General features: G+C 45.0%; 1 protein-coding gene across 1 annotated transcript; it reads right to left on the bottom strand.

Moving 5' to 3' along the window:
- Nucleotides 1–10,916: 10,916 nt before the first annotated feature.
- Nucleotides 10,917–11,936, bottom strand: LOC134385819 (putative tripartite motif-containing protein 61). Its single transcript, XM_063107499.1, has one exon. It carries the CDS (start codon nt 11,934–11,936, stop codon nt 10,917–10,919), a length of 1,020 nt encoding a protein of 339 aa, XP_062963569.1.
- Nucleotides 11,937–19,579: the final 7,643 nt, after the last annotated feature.

The following is a 19,579-nucleotide window of genomic DNA, read 5'->3' as shown; positions in this document are numbered from 1 at the left end:
TCAGAATAAAAATAAAACAGTGCAAAGAGTCTTGCAGGTCACTCAGCATTCATCTGTGATGTCACAGATGGTAAGAGAGCTTGAAGTAGGCCTGGTAGAGAAATAAGGCCAAAGTTTTTCTGTAAAAGCATCAGTGAAGGTATAAATATGAGATCTGCTACTCATATTGTAAAAGGAAAGCTCTCCCAAGTCATAATCCAGAAAAATGCCAATCCGTAGGAGTCTTCCTGTGTCCCGGGTGCCACCTGGACTAGTCCAGTGCTCAATTTGCCAGCAGCCATCCTTGGGCCGTGCTGAAGTGACAGCATTACCGAGGAATGATTCCTTGCACACACCTAGGGCCCAGTCACCTGTGCTCCTGACTTCTACCTGCCAGTAATGCCTGCCTGCGGCAAATCCTTCAGCACTCAGGACAGCGGGGTAGGACGTAAATCTCCTGGGATTGGAAGGAACGTTCTGTGTTCTCTTTCCATAGGCGACACCTTTTCTGTCTTCTGAGATGATCAGATTGGGATGGGCAGTCTCAGGATCTAGTGTCAACTCCGCCTTAAACGCGTCGATCACTTTCTGCAGGCCGATGTACTGTGGAGGGAGACAGCTGCTCGGGGTCTTTAATTCACATGGAATCACGGCTGGGCTTTTCAGGTTTTCATATCTGCTGTAAATGGTCTCAATACCTGTCAGTAACTCCATGTCAGACTGTGCACACCTTTCATTCATTTCACTTAGAAGACTTCTTAGTGTAGAAATATGTTGAGAAAGTACAGTGCTGTTTTTACTTAGTTTTTCTGTAACATCCTTCTCTTCCATCAGTAAATCCAAAAAATCGGCCTCTTGCTTCTTTGCCAGTAGCTGCCTGAGCTGTTCCCATTGAGAGTGCAACTCCCCCCTCCAGTTTTCCACCTTTGTCCTCAACGCAATGGAGGTTGAGAGTTGGGCATCTCTCCCCATCTCAGCATCTTCTGTTTGCTTCCTCAGGGGCTCGATGTAGCTTTTCAGCCTCTTTCTGAGAGAAGCTGCAGCTTGCTCAATGGGCATGAGGAGGTGATCCCGGTGCTCAGATGTGACCCTGCACTGGGGACACAAGAGCTCCAGGTCCTTCTCACAGAACAGGTCCAGCACCTGACTGTGCTGCTCACACAGGGCTTTCTCTTCCTGCCGCCTCCTCTTGCTCCTCGTGGTGGGAAGCTGCTTAACAATGTCACTCATGTGGCACAGCTGGGGGTTCCTCTTGAGGCTGTAGTCAGGGCAGTGGTGGAGGCAGACGGGACAGGGGAAGACGTCCTGCAGGTCTTCCCAGCACTGGCGGTTGCAGGAGCCACAGAAGTTGTGCCCGCAGTCAGTGGTCACTGGGTCCCTCAGGTAGTCCAGGCACATGGGGCAGCTGGCCTCTGCTTGGAGCTCGGCTAGGAAGGCTGCTAAGGCCATCGTGTGGGGATGGTTTCTGTGTGAGGAGACTCTTCAGAGAGGTCTGATGGTCCTGGGGCCAGGGAAAGTGAGAAGCAGATACGTCCTCAGCTCCTACCCTCTTTCCTGGACGTCAGCACCTCGGGAGACACGGGCTCCTCAAGAGTCTTCTGCCTCCTCCCTGCAGTCTCTGAAGAGGCTTTGCAGAAGATCCACGGACCCAGCCAATGCTCACTGCGCCTGCCCCCTTCTCCTGCGGTCGTCAGCTCTCCACCAGAATGGGACGTTGGCTGTGGCGTCTCTTGGGTAAGGAAAGACCAACAGCTCCAGGGCGCTAGGTGATTTCTGTGAACAAGAGATACTGTCACGTTAAAAGGAAACTTAATCAGATGTTTTTTGTTTCTTTCTTATAGGAAGAGCACCTCGAATTCCCAAGTAGTTTATCAGGAGAATATTTTTGAAAGGGTCTAGAAATTAACGCTATCACCATTTTGAATTGAATTTAGGCAATGACCACCAATGGCACTAAAATGACAAAAAGAGAGAAAAACAGGCATTATAGACGATCTGATGGGAGGCTAATATAGTGTCTTTCAGGGAAATTTACTGAAAATAATTTTTGACCTAAAATCTGACCAAGAAACAGAGTCCTATGACCTATTAAATATAGAGCAGCCATGAAGAGTCCAGCCTGCTCAACCCCCTGTCTCATTGGGCTGATCTTCCACAAGAATAACTACTAGACACCCCACCCCACCCGACTTGTTTTTAGATTGTTGAGAACATAAATACGAATACAAATCTCATGAGAACTTTTGGTTAAGATGATAGGGATATGTTATGGCAGAGATTCAAGAATTCCCTAAAATATTTGCATTTTTCAAGTCTGTCACGTCTACTCCAGGTGACCAGCGGACACACCAAGATCTAGGGGTCACATGCACAGCAAGACCTGCACCAATCACCTCCCCCCCAACTACATGTGTTAGTGACAGTCTCTCCACAGTGAATCTGGTCAGCACTTCTCCTCCTCAGGGAGGCTTCCCAGACATCCCTGTGAGCTCAGTTCCCCTTTACCCACCAGCAACACCACGGAGAGGTGTCTCACCTGGCCAGTTCACTCCCAGTCTCGGGGATGTGGCCTCTGCTGTTTGATGCCACCTGGGGCTCGGGCTGTATCTGAATGACCAGACTCACCCACGCCCTGCTCTGCTCTTGGCTTTGCACTTTTGGGGGAGCTGCAGGTGTGTCCCCAGGCCTGGGTGGTGCAGCCGGCACTGTGCTTTCAGGACTGAGGGCTCCTGTCCATGCAGTGAAGACGTGACTTCCGCCATCCGAGTTGACCTGGTCAGCTCCTCCTTTCACTGTAATGGCCGAATCTGGCCCCATCAGCCTTATAAGCCAGAGGGATGTTCCTTTCTTTTGTCCTATTGGACGGACTGTGGATGCAATCAGCAGGTCTCCAATAACAGGCTCCTGACCACACTCCCAGCTTCCTCTCTGATTGCATCTGCTGCACCCACGGCGGGATGGGAGGGGCTGAGGGGACGAGACCCTAGATGATGTGACTCAGGGCATCTGTTCTCATTCTATTGCTTGTCCAGTGGAACTCCTCTAATTGAATAAGTGGTCTGGTTTCTGAGCCTATCTGGGAAAGTGACTGTCCTGGAAGACTTCAGGTAATTCTAATGAAAGGACAGGTACAGATGGCAGATTTTCTGTAGAAGATGTCAAGACTTATTATGAAATCTTGCTTATTGGCCCAGAAATAGACGTGTCTCCGAAACGAGTTGTAGACCCCAGAGTACATATGCTTCTTTATGTGGGAACCGATCGCACCACTGCCACTGTGCATCGTCCGTCCAAGCCACCTAATTTCCTACATAAAATACAGCAGTAGCTGTCACGGGTCTCCACACCTCATCCCACCCTCTTACTACCTGTGCTCCACTCCACAATGAGGATAACCTTTTAGACAGCAAATCATATCATTTCACTTTTCTCCTTAACACTGTGGTGCTAAGTACACAAATCTTCAACTGTACTCGACATTGACAGAATGTTTCACGTCGTGAATCCACTGACCCTCTCTTCACCAACTTATATGGCATCTTCTCTGTGTTCTCAGAGCACCTATGTCTTTCCCTGTACTCTGTCAAAACACCTGTATATCTAGATGTTGACGGTATTTTTTTTTCTTTTTTTTCCTTTTTTTTTTGGTAATTCTGTGTTTGAAAATATACATATCCTTGTGTTGCATTAAAAATAAAGAAATGAATAATATTCATGTCAGCCCTATTTTAGTGGATAAAAAAGTGTAAACAGAAACAGAGGAGAAAGAGGTAATGAAGTGAGATGGGGTACAGTCTCAAACAGATCTACAGATGAGTCCGTGTATTCATCCATTTCTGTTGCTCAAAACAAATTACTTGCAAGTGGGTACTTTGTAAAGGAAATTAAATTTATTGCCTCCAGTTTTGGAGGCTGGGAATTTCAAAGTCCAGGGAACACATCTGGTGCGCTGCTTCTTTGGTGCTGACTCAAGGTATCGCATTTCAGGAAAGGCAGGATCCGAGGGATAACTAAGTCTCCACGCTCTCTCCTTCTACAGCCCTCGCAGCCACGCCCACTATTCCAAGAATGGATCAATCTATTCACAAGCACGCGGTGGTCCTCATAATGCAATCACCTCCTCAAGGCCCCACCTTTCAACTACCACAGTAGCATTTCCCACCCTCTTAACACTGTCACAGTGGGGGTCAAGCTTTGGGGGAACATTCAATCCAAAGCAGTTCAGGTGTGCCCTTCAGTAGCAGTGTGTCCTAGAGAAGACAGGAAATACAATGCAAAACATGTTTGTTACAAATATAACACACTAATGTAAAGTATTAACATCCAGCATATATAATACATTTTACACATTAATGAGAAAAAGCAAATAATGAAGAAAAATGGACAAGCAGCATTGAAAAGAAAATTCACTGCAGAGGGAAGACAAATGCCAATAAAATTATCTGCTAATTAAAGTACCAATGAGATCAGATGACAATATTTCACAGTCCACAGCCTGGGAAAAAATTTTATTTTTATTATTTATTTATTCATTTACTTATTTATTGAACCATATTTGATTATACATATTTTGGGGATTCAATGTTGACATATATTGATCAAATCTATATTACTAGTCTGCATACAAACCATATGATCCACTAAGCGAGGATGGGAAGAAGATGGATTCACTGTCAGTGGAAATGTGAGTGGGCTCAGACTTTTGTTTTTAAGTTGTGAAAAATTAAAGTTCAATTCACAAGCAATTAAAAAGTCACTGTTGATCGTATTATGGTAATCAGCATATCCATCATCTCAAACACTTGTGACATCTCTGTCTTGGGTACATTCAAAATCCTCTCTCCTAGCTACTTCAGTTAGGTAGTAACGTCAGAGGCTGAACAGAAGTGACTCCAGTTTGTTAAACCTTTGAATTTCAAAGCTTGCTGTCTCCTGGAACCCAAACCACATAGTCTGCAGCTAACTGTCAGAACGCAGTGACACTCGCTCTCACATTGTCCACCAAATAACCAGAGAAAATCTATTAATCCAGATGGCTGTTCTTTACTAGCTAACCAGCCTACCCTTACTTGAGAGTAAGAGGAACTGAACCCATGGAGAATGAAGGACGACGCTGGTCAGCTCCCACCAGGGAAGTTCCTTGATGATTATCTGAAACACTCATGCGTGTCTGCTCGTCCCTGCTTGGTCACCATGATTCAGCTGCCCTCCACAGACCCCTATAAGACCCTTTGGCAAACCTGGGAGAGATGGAGATGGTCCTTGAGACGTAAGCACACCATTTCCCCAGGCTGCCGGCTTCCTGATTACAGGTTACCTGTCCTGGCACTGGCTGTCGTCTCTCAGTTACTGGCTATTGAGCAGCCAGCAAACCGACGTTGGAGTCTCAGGAACAGTACTTTGCTCTTTCTAGTCTTTCTACCTTGCTGTGGAACACGAGGCCTTATTCTTCCTATCTCACTATGATTTTGGATCCACTGACCACCCTCTCTGGTTGCCCCCTTCCCCCTCCCTTCCCAGTCTCTAGTGACCACTGTGCTACTCTCTCCTTCTATGACATCAACTATTCCATGTATGAGTGAGGACATGTGGTATTTCTCTTTCTGTACCTGGCTTATTTCACTGAACACAATTTTCTGCAACCTCATTAATGTTCCTGCAAAAAGCAGAATTGCATTCTTTTTATTAATGTATAAATGTACCCAAATATCACATTGTACTACATAAGTATATACAATTATCATGAGTCAATTAAGACAAAATAAACTAGAAAGCAAATAAATTCAGAGACAGAAGTAGAGTAGGGGTTACCAGAAACTAGGGAAAGGAATCACGGTAAGTTGCTGCTTCATGGGTGAACAGCTTATGTTTAAGATGACGAAAAAGACTTGGACATAGAGGTAACAGGCACATAGCACTGGGAATGTAATTATCTCCATGGAATTCTATGTTTAAAAATGGTAAAATGGGAAACATCATGTTATGTATTTTTTACCAAAATAAAAACTTTAAATTAATTTTGAAAGAGGAAAAAAGTTACTATTCCCACATGCAACATGACACCAACATTTAATACAGATATTTGTCAATATTTCTCAGTAAAACTGTCGCATATTTGACCCAGGAATTCTGTTTCTAGGCCCTACAGAGACACTCCAGAAAGACCTGCTTACGGATCTATTAGAAAGAAACTGGCTAAACAATAATGCATAAGATCTTCCCACGGGTTTAGAAATGAGACAGAATGACATGTACTTAAAGTTGCAACTGCGAGGTGATTGGCAGCCTTCAGTGAGATGCTTGACTTGATCTACTGCTCAGTGCAGACCACGTTGCCATTATTTCACGCAAGACCGTGCTCTTGGTGTTTAAACATTTGCCACTCATCCTTGATCCCATTCCCAAGCTCTGCCCCCAGATCGCACCCACTTAAACCCATTTCATTTGTCTTTGGATAAGGATGCAGTTTTGTAAACTAAGAACTTGGATGTAAGTCTGTTTAATTTACTGATAGGTTATTTTGGTCTGTAATATACTTCTTAGGAATTCTTAACCGTAGTATCATATCGGATCTTTTTTTACGTTTATTTTCTGTCTTTTTCCTTCAGCTGCTGACCAGTGCGGTGGATCTGAACCCTTGACCTTGGTATTGTAACACTCTCTAACCAACTGGGCCAAACAGTTCTTGCTTTTTACTTCGTAGTGTTCAATATGGTATTGATCTTTGCTTTTACACTGTCGCATGAGTGGTATCACTGCCTTAATTGTCAGTGTGTGTATCTTGTTGCCTACAACCTACCAGGATTCACCAATAACAATATATGTCATTTTAGTGATTCATTTTATCAGATTTGCAGAAGAATACCACATATCTACAAGTTATTATTCCCTAGAAGAATCCAGTATACAGTATATGGGATTCACATGAGCACAGTAATGGTTTCACATTTTTTTCTCAATTAATTCTTTTTTTACATTTTATGATGGAAAATTGAAAACTTTTGAAAAGTGGAAACAACAGGATAATAAAGTGCCATGAAACCATCATTGACGATCATTATCAATATTCCAACTTAAAAACCAATTTAAAATTACTTTGTGTGTGTACTGGATAAAAACAAAGTACTGACATTATTCTTCCACACATTTTATATAAAACAAGGAAGCAGGGCTGGCTGGTTTGCTAAGCTGTTTACAGCAAAATGTTATAGCACCAAGGTCAAGGGTTCAGATCCCCTTACCTGACAGTCACCTATACAGATGGAATAAAACGAACTCACGATGCATCTATGGGCAAGAGCTAGTTTGGGCACCCTCAGCATTCATCTCTGGAAGAAAGATCTTTCAGCAGGTAGCCGACCTGCAGGCTCCAGGTGGAAATCTTTTGTCTTTCTCCACCTGTGTTGCTTAGTTGGTTCATCTAAAAAGAGCGAATAACTACAGAACCTGCCCTACTGGTTATTCTGAGGACAACTCCACAGTTCTGAGATCAAGGCAAAGATACCGTGGTGCTTACTGTAGTGACGGCAGAACAGATCCCCCAGCCCCACATGTTCTTCCCCTGCCCATCCCACTTGCAGGAGACACCTGCAGGCTTCGGTGGGTGGAGGACTGGCCCCTGAGACCCGCTTGCTGTGTGGTCAGTGGGAATCACACATCGCTAGGAAATCCAAACTGGGGTTTGGCTCATTTCAAAACACATGTCCTTTATTATGGTTTCCAGTCCCTCAAAGAGCCTTGTCCAGAATCGGCTGATATATTTGCAAAAAACACAGATATCCAGATTCCACGCTGTCCTAAAGGGTCAAGAAAGTGGGTTAATTATTATGTGTGTGTGACTAAGTGCCCAGAGGTGCTGCTCTGATGGCAAGTGTGGAACGTCTTCCACGATGTCCCTGTGAGGGGACAGATTGTGTGTAAGTGGGGAGTGGAGAGATTGGAGGTGGTGGACTCCATATTTCTGGTAATCCAGCCCTATGGGGACTTCACCTTCCATAACGTAGGCAGCCGGCCTGCTTACCCAGAAAGGTGTATCTTCAGGGTCCCGGCCTTGACTGGATCCTGGGAGATGCCTTCTGGAGCCTTGGAATATCTTGCCTGATTAAAATGTGTGTGTATTCCTGAGGCCTGGGACCATGCTGTATCAACGTGACCTCGAGGGGCTAGAGAGTGAGTGGCTAAGGTCAGTCATGCTGGGCTCCATGCCTATAACTGACCCCCTGATAATACCCTGGACACCAAGTCTCAGGTGAGCTTCCCAGGTGGTTGCAATTGGCCTGGTTCACACAACTTTGCTGGGGGTATGAAGAGCTGTAGGTGGGATGCCGGTGAGAGGAGCAGGTTGGGCTGTTTTCTACTGGCTTTCACCCAATATGCCTGTTCTTTGAGTTCATCTAATGAATCATCCCACCAGAGGGTGGTCTCAGGAACCCCAACACAGGGTGTTTATGTAACACTTGGTCTACTTACCATACACATTTTGTAAACTGCAAAATTCTGAATGCTGTGTATCAGTGGTGAAGGTAAAACTGATATTAGCTGGACCAGTGGAAATCATGGGTAGAAAGAGTGGGAAGATAACTTAATACCAATGATCTTTTAGGTGGCACCTACTAGACACCCAGCCTCATGCTCATATACTTTCCCTAGTGTTTTGCTTAGCTTGTGTTGCAATAACAAATATGTACCATACTCTGGGTGGTTTAAACAACAGACATTTATTTCTGACAGTTCTGGAGGGTGGGAATTCCACAATCTGGGTGGCAGCATGTTTGGGTTCTGGTGAAGGTCCCCTTCCCGCCTCACAGGCTGACTTCCTGCTGTATCCTCCAAGGTTGCAGAGAAGCTCTGGTGTCTCTTTGTCATCTTAGAAGGGCACTAGTTCTGTGCTGGGGACTCCACCCAATTACTTCCTGAAGTCCCCATCTCCTGATACCATCACACTGGGAGTGAGGGCTTCAATGTATGAATTTTGGGGACACACAGAATTTATCCATAACCCCGGCTGTACATTTGTCTTCAAGTAACTTGTACATATACATATATATAGTATAGGTACAAAATTGAACTCTTCACATTCACCAGCTGTGCCTCTTGAGGACATCCCTTACCCGTCCCGACTCTCTCCCGTCTACTACAGAGACAGCCTCCTGCTGAGAACGCGGGCCTCGGTCCTATGAGAATTCCACCAGAATGCGCAGAAACACTTAGTTCAGCACGTAGAAAATACTCATTCTAGGAGTTTCAACAATATTATCATTAAGAGGTCATTGCGGAAAAGTATTCAAATGAAAGGACAAAAAAACCCCAACATTGCCCATTGTATCAGTCTGTTTCTGTTGCTTATAACAAAATACTTAGAACTGGGTAATTTAGAAGGAAAACAAAATTTATTGCTTACAGTTCCAGAGGCTGGGATGTCCAAAGTCCAGGGAACAGAGCGGGTGAAGTTCTTGGGGGTGGGGACAGTGACGGCAGGGTATCACATTGTGAACTTGGTGGAGCAGAGAGAGACAGTTCGTCAGGCACTGTCCTTCGAACCACACCCATGACCACCGTTTTTAATCCATTTACCATGGCACACTCCCCCAATCTAATAACCTTTCCAAGGTCCCCCTTTTCAATGACCATGACAGGATTTCCCACCCATTTCACAGTCAGAGTGGGGACCAGGTTTCCAACACAGAAAACTTGGGAATATAATTCAAGCTTCAGGGAGTTTGGGGGACATGATTCAACCCACTACACCCATCGTCCCACACTTAGTTTTACATTCCTCGTTCCATCCTCACAGGTGTGTCCTGTACGCATTTGTCTGTCACACAGGATTGCTCTGCACATACACCGCCTTAGCTGTTATCTCCTCTCGCTGCATGTTATGGAGGAAGACAACTGGAAGCTTGTGGTGCTCTCTCCTGGGCTGTGCCCTGTGTCCTTCTCTCCATTGCTGATGTTAATCACTGTCCTTTCATCACTGGAAGTGCATCAGCTTCTCTAGGTGCTGGGAGTCCTGCCAGCATATCACTGAGTCGGAGGTTAGTCTTAGGAACATGCCCCCTCAACACTTTTCCATTAATTTTCTTTTTGCAGGAGCACACGAGGTACAAGGACTCTTGCTAAATACATGTCTTCCAACTACTCGTAAGCATTCGCTTCAGAAGAAGCTCCAGAAATGTAAACTTAGAGGACACAGGACAATGTAAAATTGGGAAATATGATGGAATACATTTCTTCTCTGGAGGAAACAATATTGATAGAAAAGAATGATAATTCTGAAGCCCTCCCCTTTGGAAGTGCTAAAAGTATTTTGTAATCTATTCCCTCATTATCCCTGTAAAACAGAAATTACTCAAGTGATAATTTTTTTTTTGAAACAGAAGAACAAAGAAATGAGCTTCTTCTGCTTATTCCTAAATATATATATATATATATATATATATATATATAAATATATATATATATCACTCAAATTCTTGCAAAGGCATTGATGGCAACAATTAAACTAGAATAAAACAATATTCTAAAACACTTCCATGGACTCAGAATAAAAAGAAACAGTGCAAAGAGTCTCGCAGGTCACTCAGCATTCATCTGTGATGTCACAGATGGTAAGAGAGCTTGAAGTAGGCCCGGTAGAGAAATAAGGCCAAAGTTTTTCTGTAAAAGCATCAGTGAAGGTATAAATATGAGATCTGCTACTCATATTGTAAAAGGAAAGCTCTCCCAAGTCATAATCCAGAAAAATGCCAATCCGTAGGAGTCTTCCTTTGTCCCGGGTGCCACCTGGACTAGTCCAGTGCTCAATTTGCCAGAAGCCATCCTTGGGCCGTGCTGAAGTGACAGCATTACCGAGGAATGATTCCTTGCACACACCTAGGGCCCAGTCACCTGTGCTCCTGACTTCTACCTGCCAGTAATGCCTGCCTGCGGCAAATCCTTCAGCACTCAGGACAGCGGGGTAGGACGTAAATCTCCTGGGATTGGAAGGAACGTTCTGTGTTCTCTTTCCATAGGCGACACCTTTTCTGTCTTCTGAGATTGGGATGGGCAGTCTCAGGATCTAGTGTCAACTCCGCCTTAAACGCGTCGATCACTTTCTGCAGGCCGATGTACTGTGGAGGGAGACAGCTGCTCGGGGTCTTTAATTCACATGGAATCACGGCTGGGCTTTTCAGGTTTTCATATCTGCTGTAAATGGTCTCAATACCTGTCAGTAACTCCATGTCAGACTGTGCACACCTTTCGTTCATTTCACTTAGAAGACTTCTTAGTGTAGAAATATGTTGAGAAAGTACAGTGCTGTTTTTACTTAGTTTTTCTGTAACATCCTTCTCTTCCATCAGTAAATCCAAAAAATCGGCCTCTTGCTTCTTTGCCAGTAGCTGCCTGAGCTGTTCCCATTGAGAGTGCAACTCCCCCCTCCAGTTTTCCACCTTTGTCCTCAACGCAATGGAGGTTGAGAGTTGGGCATCTCTCCCCATCTCAGCATCTTCTGTTTGCTTCCTCAGGGGCTCGATGTAGCTTTTCAGCCTCTTTCTGAGAGAAGCTGCAGCTTGCTCAATGGGCATGAGGAGGTGATCCCGGTGCTCAGTTGTGACCCTGCACTGGGGACACAAGAGCTCCAGGTCCTTCTCACAGAACAGGTCCAGCACCTGACTGTGCTGCTCACACAGGGCTTTCTCTTCCTGCCGCCTCCTCTTGCTCCTCGTGGTGGGAAGCTGCTTAACAATGTCACTCATGTGGCACAGCTGGGGGTTCCTCTTGAGGCTGTAGTCAGGGCAGTGGTGGAGGCAGACGGGACAGGGGAAGACGTCCTGCAGGTCTTCCCAGCACTGGCGGATGCAGGAGCCACAGAAGTTGTGCCCGCAGTCAGTGGTCACTGGGTCCCTCAGGTAATCCAGGCACATGGGGCAGCTGGCCTCTGCCTGGAGCTCAGCTAGGAAGGCTGCTAAGGCCATCGTGTGGGGATGGTTTCTGTGTGAGAGTCTTCAGAGAGGTCTGATGGTCCTGGGGCCAGGGAAAGTGAGAAGCAGATACGTCCTCAGCTCCTACCCTCCTTCCTGGACGTCAGCACCTCGGGAGACACGGGCTCCTCAAGAGTCTTCTGCCTCCTCCCTGCAGTCTCTGAAGAGGCTTTGCAGAAGATCCACGGACCCAGCCAATTCTCACTGCACCTGCCCCCTTCTCCTGCGGTCGTCAGCTCTCCACCAGAATGGGACGTTGGCTGTGGCGTCTCTTGGGTAAGGAAAGACCAACAGCTCCAGGGCGCTACGTGATTTCTGTGAACAAGAGATACTGTCACATTAAAAGGAAACTTAATCAGATGTTTATTGTTTCTTTCTTATAGGAAGAGCACCTCGAATTCCCAAGTAGTTTATCAGGAGAATATTTAGAAAGGGTCTAGAAATTAACGCTATCACCATTTTGAATTGAATTTAGGCAATGACCACCAATGGCACTAAAATGACAAAAAGAGAGAAAAACAGGCATTATAGACGATCTGATGGGAGGCTAATATAGTGTCTTTCAGGGAAATTTACTGAAAATAATTTTTGACCTAAAATCTGACCAAGAAACAGAGTCCTATGACCTATTAAATATAGAGCAGCCATGAAGAGTCCAGCCTGCTCAACCCCCTGTCTCATTGGGCTGATCTTCCACAAGAATAACTACTAGACACCCCACCCCATCCCACTTGTTTTTAGATTGTTGAGAACATAAATACGAATACAAATCTCATGAGAACTTTTGGTTAAGATGATAGGGATATGTTATGGCAGAGATTCAAGCATTCCCTAAAATATTTGCATTTTTCAAGTCTGTCACGTCTACTCCAGGTGACCAGCGGACACACCAAGATCTAGGGGTCACATGCACAGCAAGACCTGCACCAATCACCTCCCCCCCAACTACGTGTGTTAGTGACAGTCTCTCCACAGTGAATCTGGTCAGCACTTCTCCTCCTCAGGGAGGCTTCCCAGACATCCCTGGTGAGCTCAGTTCCCCTTTACCCACCAGCAACACCACGGAGAGGCGTCTCACCTGGCCAGTTCACTCCCAGTCTCGGGGATGTGGCCTCTGCTGTTTGATGCCACCTGGGGCTCGGGCTGTATCTGAATGACCAGACTCACCCACGCCCTGCTCTGCTCTTGGATTTGCACTTTTGGGGGAGCTGCAGGTGTGTCCCCAGGCTTGAGTGGTGCAGCCGGCACTGTGCTTTCAGGACAGAGGGCTCCTGTCCATGCAGTGAAGACGTGACTTCCGCCATCCGAGTTGACCTGGTCAGCTCCTCCTTTCACTGTAATGGCCGAATCTGGCCCCATCAGCCTTATAAGCCAGAGGGATGTTCCTTTCTTTTGTCCTATTGGACGGACTGTGGATGCAATCAGCAGGTCTCCAATAACAGGCTCCTGACCACACTCCCAGCTTCCTCTCTGATTGCATCTGCTGCACCCACGGCGGGATGGGAGGGGCTGAGGGGACGAGACCCTAGAAGATGTGACTCAGGGCATCTGTTCTCATTCTATTGCTTGTCCAGTGGAACTCCTCTAATTGAATAAGTGGTCTGGTTTCTGAGCCTCTCTGGGAAAGGGACTGTCCTGGAAGACTTCAGGTAATTCTAATGAAAGGACAGGTACAGATGGCAGATTTTCTGTAGAAGATGTCAAGACTTATTATGAAATCTTGCTTATTGGCCCAGAAATAGACGTGTCTCCGAAACGAGTTGTAGACCCCAGAGTACATATGCTTCTTTATGTGGGAACCGATCGCACCACTTCCACTGTACATCGTCCGTCCAAGCCACCTAATTTCCTACATAAAATACAGCAGTAGCTGTCACGGGTCTCCACACCTCATCCCACCCTCTTACTACCTGTGCTCCACTCCACAATGAGGATAACCTTTTAGACAGCAAATCATATCATTTCACTTTTCTCCTTAACACTGTGGTGCTAAGTACACAAATCTTCAACTGTACTCGACATTGACAGAATGTTTCACGTCGTGAATCCACTGACCCTCTCTTCACCAACTTATATGGCATCTTCTCTGTGCTCTCAGAGCACCTATGTCTTTCCCTGTACTCTGTCAAAACACCTGTATATCTAGACGTTGATGGTATTTTTTTTCTTTTTTTTTCTTTTTTTTTGGTAATTCTGTGTTTGAAAATATACATATTCTAGTGTTGCATTAAAAATGAAGAAATGAATAATATTCATGTCAGCAGTATTTTAGTGGGTAAAAAAAGTGTAAGCAGAAACCAAATGGAAAGAGGTAATGAAGTGAGATGGGGAACAGTGGCAAATAGATCTACAGATGAATTCATGGGTTCGTCCATTTCTGTTGCTGATAACGAATTACTTGCAAGTGGGTACTTTGTAAAGGAAATTAAGTTTATTGCCTACAGTTTTGGAGGCTGGGAATTTCAAAGTCCAGGGAACACATCTGGTGCGCTGCTGCTTTGCTTCTGACTCAAGGTATCACATTTCAGGAAAGGCAGGATCAGAGTGGTAACTAAGTCTCCACGCTCTCTCCTTCTACAGCCCTCGCAGCCACGCCCACTATTCCAAGAATGGATCAATCTATTCACAAGGGCACGGTGGTCCTCATCATGCAATCACCTCCTCAGGGCTCCACCTTTCAACTACCACAGTAGCATTTCCCACCCTCTTAACACTGTCACAGTGGGGGTCAAGCTTTTGGGGGACATTCAATCCAAAGCAGTTCAGCTGTGCCCAGCAGTAGCAATGTGTCCTAGAGAAGACAGGAAATACAGTGCAAAAAATATTTGTTACAAATAGAACATACTAATATACAGTATTTACATCTAGCATATATAATAAATTTTACACATTAATGAGAAAAAGCAAATAATCAAGAAAAATGGACAAACAGCATTGAAAAGAAACTTCGCAGCAGAGGGAAGACAAATGCCAATAAAAATTAACTGCTAATTAAAGTACCAATGAGATTAGAAGATAATATTTCACAGTCCATAGCCTGGCAAAATTTTTATTATTTATTATGTATTTATTTATAGAATCATAGTTGATTATACATATTTTGGGGATTCAATGTTGGCATATGTTGATCAAATCAATATTACTAGTATGCATATTGTTACAAATTCTACTTATTCTTTTTGCCCCTTGTTCAGTCTCTCCCCATCCCCTTCTCCTTCCCCCCTCCCAGCACTGATATCTCTAGAGTTCTTCTCTCCCTCTGAAAGAGTAATGGTTACTCTTTTGATTTGTTGCCTAGATGATCTGTCCAATGCTTAAAAGTATGTTAATGTCCCCTGGTATTATCATAGAGCAGATGTTTGTTCTGTTACTCTGGCATGGGCTTTGTGGAGAGAGACATCCTTTCCTTTTCTTTAGACTCTGCTAGTGACTCTCCTTGCGTCAATGCACTAAAGTGCCTGACAGACCATCTGTGTGGTGGTTATGATGTCTTGCCACTTTCACGGCAGCTGAGGTTACTGTGGTGGCTATGCTGGGTCACCCACATGGAGGTGATGTTTTTGGCATCCTCCTTGGCATTGGTGGTGTGCTTGGTTGTGGGTGGGGGTGTCCAGTCCCTGGCTCGATGCCCTGGGCCCCATGGTGCTGGCTGTGTGCCTGGATGTGGGTGGGGGTCCGGTCTTCGGCTCCAAGCCCCAGGTTCCCGGGCAGACTCCTGAAGTGCTGGTGGTTTGCCTGGAGGTGGGAGTGGTGTTCGGTCCTCAGCTCCATACCTTGGGTCCTCTGATGGGCCCTGAGGTGCTGGTGGTGTACCTGGGCTGGAAGTAATTTTTTGTCCTTTGCTTACTTCTAAAACGGGGGAACGTCTTGTGAGAACCAGTACTTGAGCTGTGTTGTTGAGCTAAATTGCTGTTTTGCTGCTTCTAGGGAAGACTTTTTGTGCAGCTCAGGATTTAATGGTTGATATTGTAGGTACTTCTGGCTCTGGAAGGCAAGTTGCACCTGAGTTGCGTAGAAACTCTGATCTGGGCCTGAATGTTTTCATCAAACTGCACTCCATGCAATTCTGTATTCCTGACCAGTCTCCTCTGAGTGTTCCTGTGCTGATTGGGGAGTGGATTGGCTGTCCTTGCTGTGCCCCAGTGTTTTCTGGTTGGGCCCGTCTCTCCCACCACCTATACTCCAAACTCTTCCCATGGGACGGGCCCTGTGCTGGTCCCTTGTGACAAATCACTGGCCTCTGAATGGCTCCCCATTTTCAGCTGTTCTGGCTCCTTGAACCTGTGTGGGTCCATGGGAACTTTATTAGTGGTCTTGCTGTCCTGGGGGCCACCAAGGCCCTCTTCTCCCCTGCCGCCTCCAAGCAACTCCTTCTGGAGGGGCTCGCTGCAGCTCCTGCCGGCTCGTGCTCCATGCACTCTGCAGTTCCAGCCTTAAAGCGGCCATGGCCCAAAATGCTCTAAGCAGTTTTTTCTTTCTCTCGTCGTGGCTTCTCTGCCTTCATGAACTCCATAGGTCTCTCCTCCTCTTCCCCTGAGCTCCAGCGGCCCCAGCTTGGCTATTGCTGCATTTTCATAGTTGTAAATTGCTTGATTCGTGAGAGAGACGCTGGGGACCATCCATTCTGCCATCTTGACCGGAACCTGGCAAAAATTTTTAAAAGGTGGAATACACATATTTTTGCTCATTTACAGAAAACAGTGAGGCTACTTCCATGCTGCTCTTTACAGTGCACATTGGTACATCTATATTGGAGAACAGTATGGCCATATCTACCTAAGTTGAAGATTTTCCTACTCTTGGGAATGGCTATTTTGTTTTATGGAATGGAGTGTTGCCAAATGAGATCTTGAAACTAAATTTGTTATGAGTTTGTCTTTTGACTTTAGTCAGGAGTTTCCTTGAAAATGAAGAGCTGAGAAGCTGAGAAAATTCTCTTGAACCTCTGCCAATTATATTGTCCCTAATCAAGATTTCTACAAATTTGTAAGGAGTTATAAAAGCCTGTTCTCAGGCCTCCTTTACTTCCCTACTAAGATTCTGATTCCACATGTACTTTCTCTGTGTGTTGCCAAAAATGAAACTCATCACCTCTTTGAATTCTTCAAGGTAAATCCACTTGTACACATCCCATTCCTGAGGACAGTAGACTCTGTTGAAGATTGCATGGGGAGTCAGTGGAGAGGTTTGCGTCACAGCCATGACAAGGAGTGTGGAGAGTATGCATTGTGGTTAAACATGTTCGGAAGAGGGGGAAGGAGGAAGAGGTTGGTAAACAAATACGAAAATATGGTTTGAGTTCACTAGTTAGGTCAGTTGGTTAGAGCGTGGTGTTAATAACTCCAAGATCAAAGGTTTGACCCCTGTACCAATCATCAAAAAGAAGAAAAAACCAAAAAAACCAAACAGTAGATTTCCCTACTCTCTGACTCGGCCTCTACAGATATACCAAAGAGAAATCTTACTTGCCTGCATAAAGATAGCTGCCGAAGGATGTCACAGAGGCATCACTTGTAACGGGAAAAAAAGAAAAAGGAAGAAAGAATCACAGCTAGAAAATGTCTACAATGGATAAATCGTCCCTACTGGATCAACTGCGATCTATTTACAGATAAATCTTGCCCATATAATGTTGGATAAAAACATAATCAACTGTGTACGCCACAAATATGTATAATCAACAGTGTTCCAATAAATTTTTTTTTTTGCAGAAAAGTACATTCTGTATTAAAAACGTTACAGTATTAATACCTCAGTATGAGCATCGCACTGAGTACGTAGGAATGAACACCAACGTCAGGATGGTCGTTCCTCCAACTACACTGGTAGTTTCTTGTCTCTTAAATTGGGTTATGGTTATATTATACTTTGTACCTTTTTCTTTTTCTTAAATACATCACCAGACATTACTAAATTAAAGTAATATATGCTGGTATAGGCTTACAAATGTATAAGAATAAACTATAAATTCTTAATAGTGAAACTTTATGCACAAATCCATGGGAGAGGTCTGGACAGTGAAGTGGAAATTACAGGTGACTTCTTATTGATGTCATACATTAGTGTATTTATCTCCATCTAAAAGAGATTTTTATTAATAAATTTCACTAATATATTAAAACTGTAAGTATAACTTCTGCTTTTAGACCAGACATAAAAAGAAGAGGAAGCTATCACTGTCCTCACAGCAGAAAGACTCAGAACATCTTCCTTGAATGAATGAAGGAAGGAAGGAAGGATGAGACGTGCAGGAGACAGATCAGAAGGGCAGTTGTCTGCACGGAAACCTTAGGTGGCTGCGGCCATGGACTGAGAACAAAGTTATAAGGGGACCAAGTCAGAGCAGTGATTCTGAGCCTTCTTTCTTTTTTAAGCAACATGTCCATCTTCCTCAACTTGCTTTCCCGTGCTCTATAGCGGCCTCTGCACTTTTCCTTCTTACCACCCCAGACCCTTTCACTCTGAATCAGAGCAGAGGAATGAGGAATATTACAGTTTTGTGCTCTGCTGCAAAAGATCCCCATGCAGGCTCGTGTAAAGTGAGAAGATATCAAGGACAGAATCTGAGGGACTGCAGGCGTGGGAGAGTGTGTGGAAGAGGAAGGAAAACAGAAAACAGACGGAATGAGCAAACTGGGGCTGGTGGATGAAGTCATATTGCTGAGCACTTAGTTGAAGTGTCTTTGGGACTTGGGGAAACACCATGGAGAGCAGTATGAGTGGGATGGTGGGAATGAAAGATGGAAAGAGAGAGTTTCTGGTGGCCATGTGAAGGAGGGATGATGATTATAACTCTTAAAGGGGTGCAGTCCAGAAGATATACTTAAAGGGGAACAATTGAATGGATTCTTGGGGTCAGTTTTCATCTCTGAGGGTGGAAAATCTGTCTCTCCCATGCAAAATGAACTTTCTGTAGGGAATAAAGCCACCCCGGTTAAGGATGGCTATGTAGATGTGAGCAGGAAATACATCTGTAGATGTAAAAACACGGGGGAGGTGACCCACTGCATGTTCGATATTTAATCTTGATTCTATTTCTGGGCAAACATCTCCCACATGGAGAAAAGGGATAAAAGGGCAATCAGAGACTTTAACATTGTGTGTGTGTCTACTAAGTCTAGCACCTGGCCAGTAGCTGCCATTGCTATCCATCCTTTGAAGCATCACCATTTGGGAGGCAGTGAATGTGCTGGAAAGAGCATTCCAGGTCTGCAGTTAAAGATCTGGGTTTTCAACATGGTTCTTCCTCACTTCTCTACTCTGTACCTAATGCCAGGAAAGCGGTGAGAATGCAATAGAGATTAAATGGCATCATTTCTGCAAATCGTGTCCTACAATACCTGGGCAACTGTCCCCCGGTGTTATACCTGCAGAAGCACACTTTCCCTACTCTGCATTTTCACCCAGCAATTGTACCCACTCCTGCCGTTTCCCCAGTAGCGTCTTCAGGGAGAAAGCAATAGTCACAGGGAGGGGCAGTTCTACTTCTGATCACGCCTCTGTGTGTGTGTGTATGTGTTCTTTCTGAGTCTGTATGTTTGGATGCACGTGTGGTATGAGTGTTTTTATATACTTTGACCTGACTGACATCAATTAGTGACTTGGAGCATAGTCTGCGTTCTACTGGCTTTCTCTGC

The sequence above is a fragment of the Cynocephalus volans genome, chromosome 9 (assembly GCF_027409185.1).
Source record: "Cynocephalus volans isolate mCynVol1 chromosome 9, mCynVol1.pri, whole genome shotgun sequence".
In the NCBI taxonomy this organism is placed as follows: Eukaryota; Metazoa; Chordata; class Mammalia; order Dermoptera; family Cynocephalidae; genus Cynocephalus; species Cynocephalus volans.
The sequence above is the reverse complement of the archived record's forward strand: the minus strand, read 5'-3'. Positions and strand labels throughout refer to the sequence as shown.

Bases quoted from the DNA above. Each gene is read 5' to 3' on its own strand.
- LOC134385819 (XM_063107499.1), bottom strand. From the start codon at position 11,936: ATGGCCTTAGCAGCCTTCCTAGCTGAGCTCCAGGCAGAGGCCAGCTGC.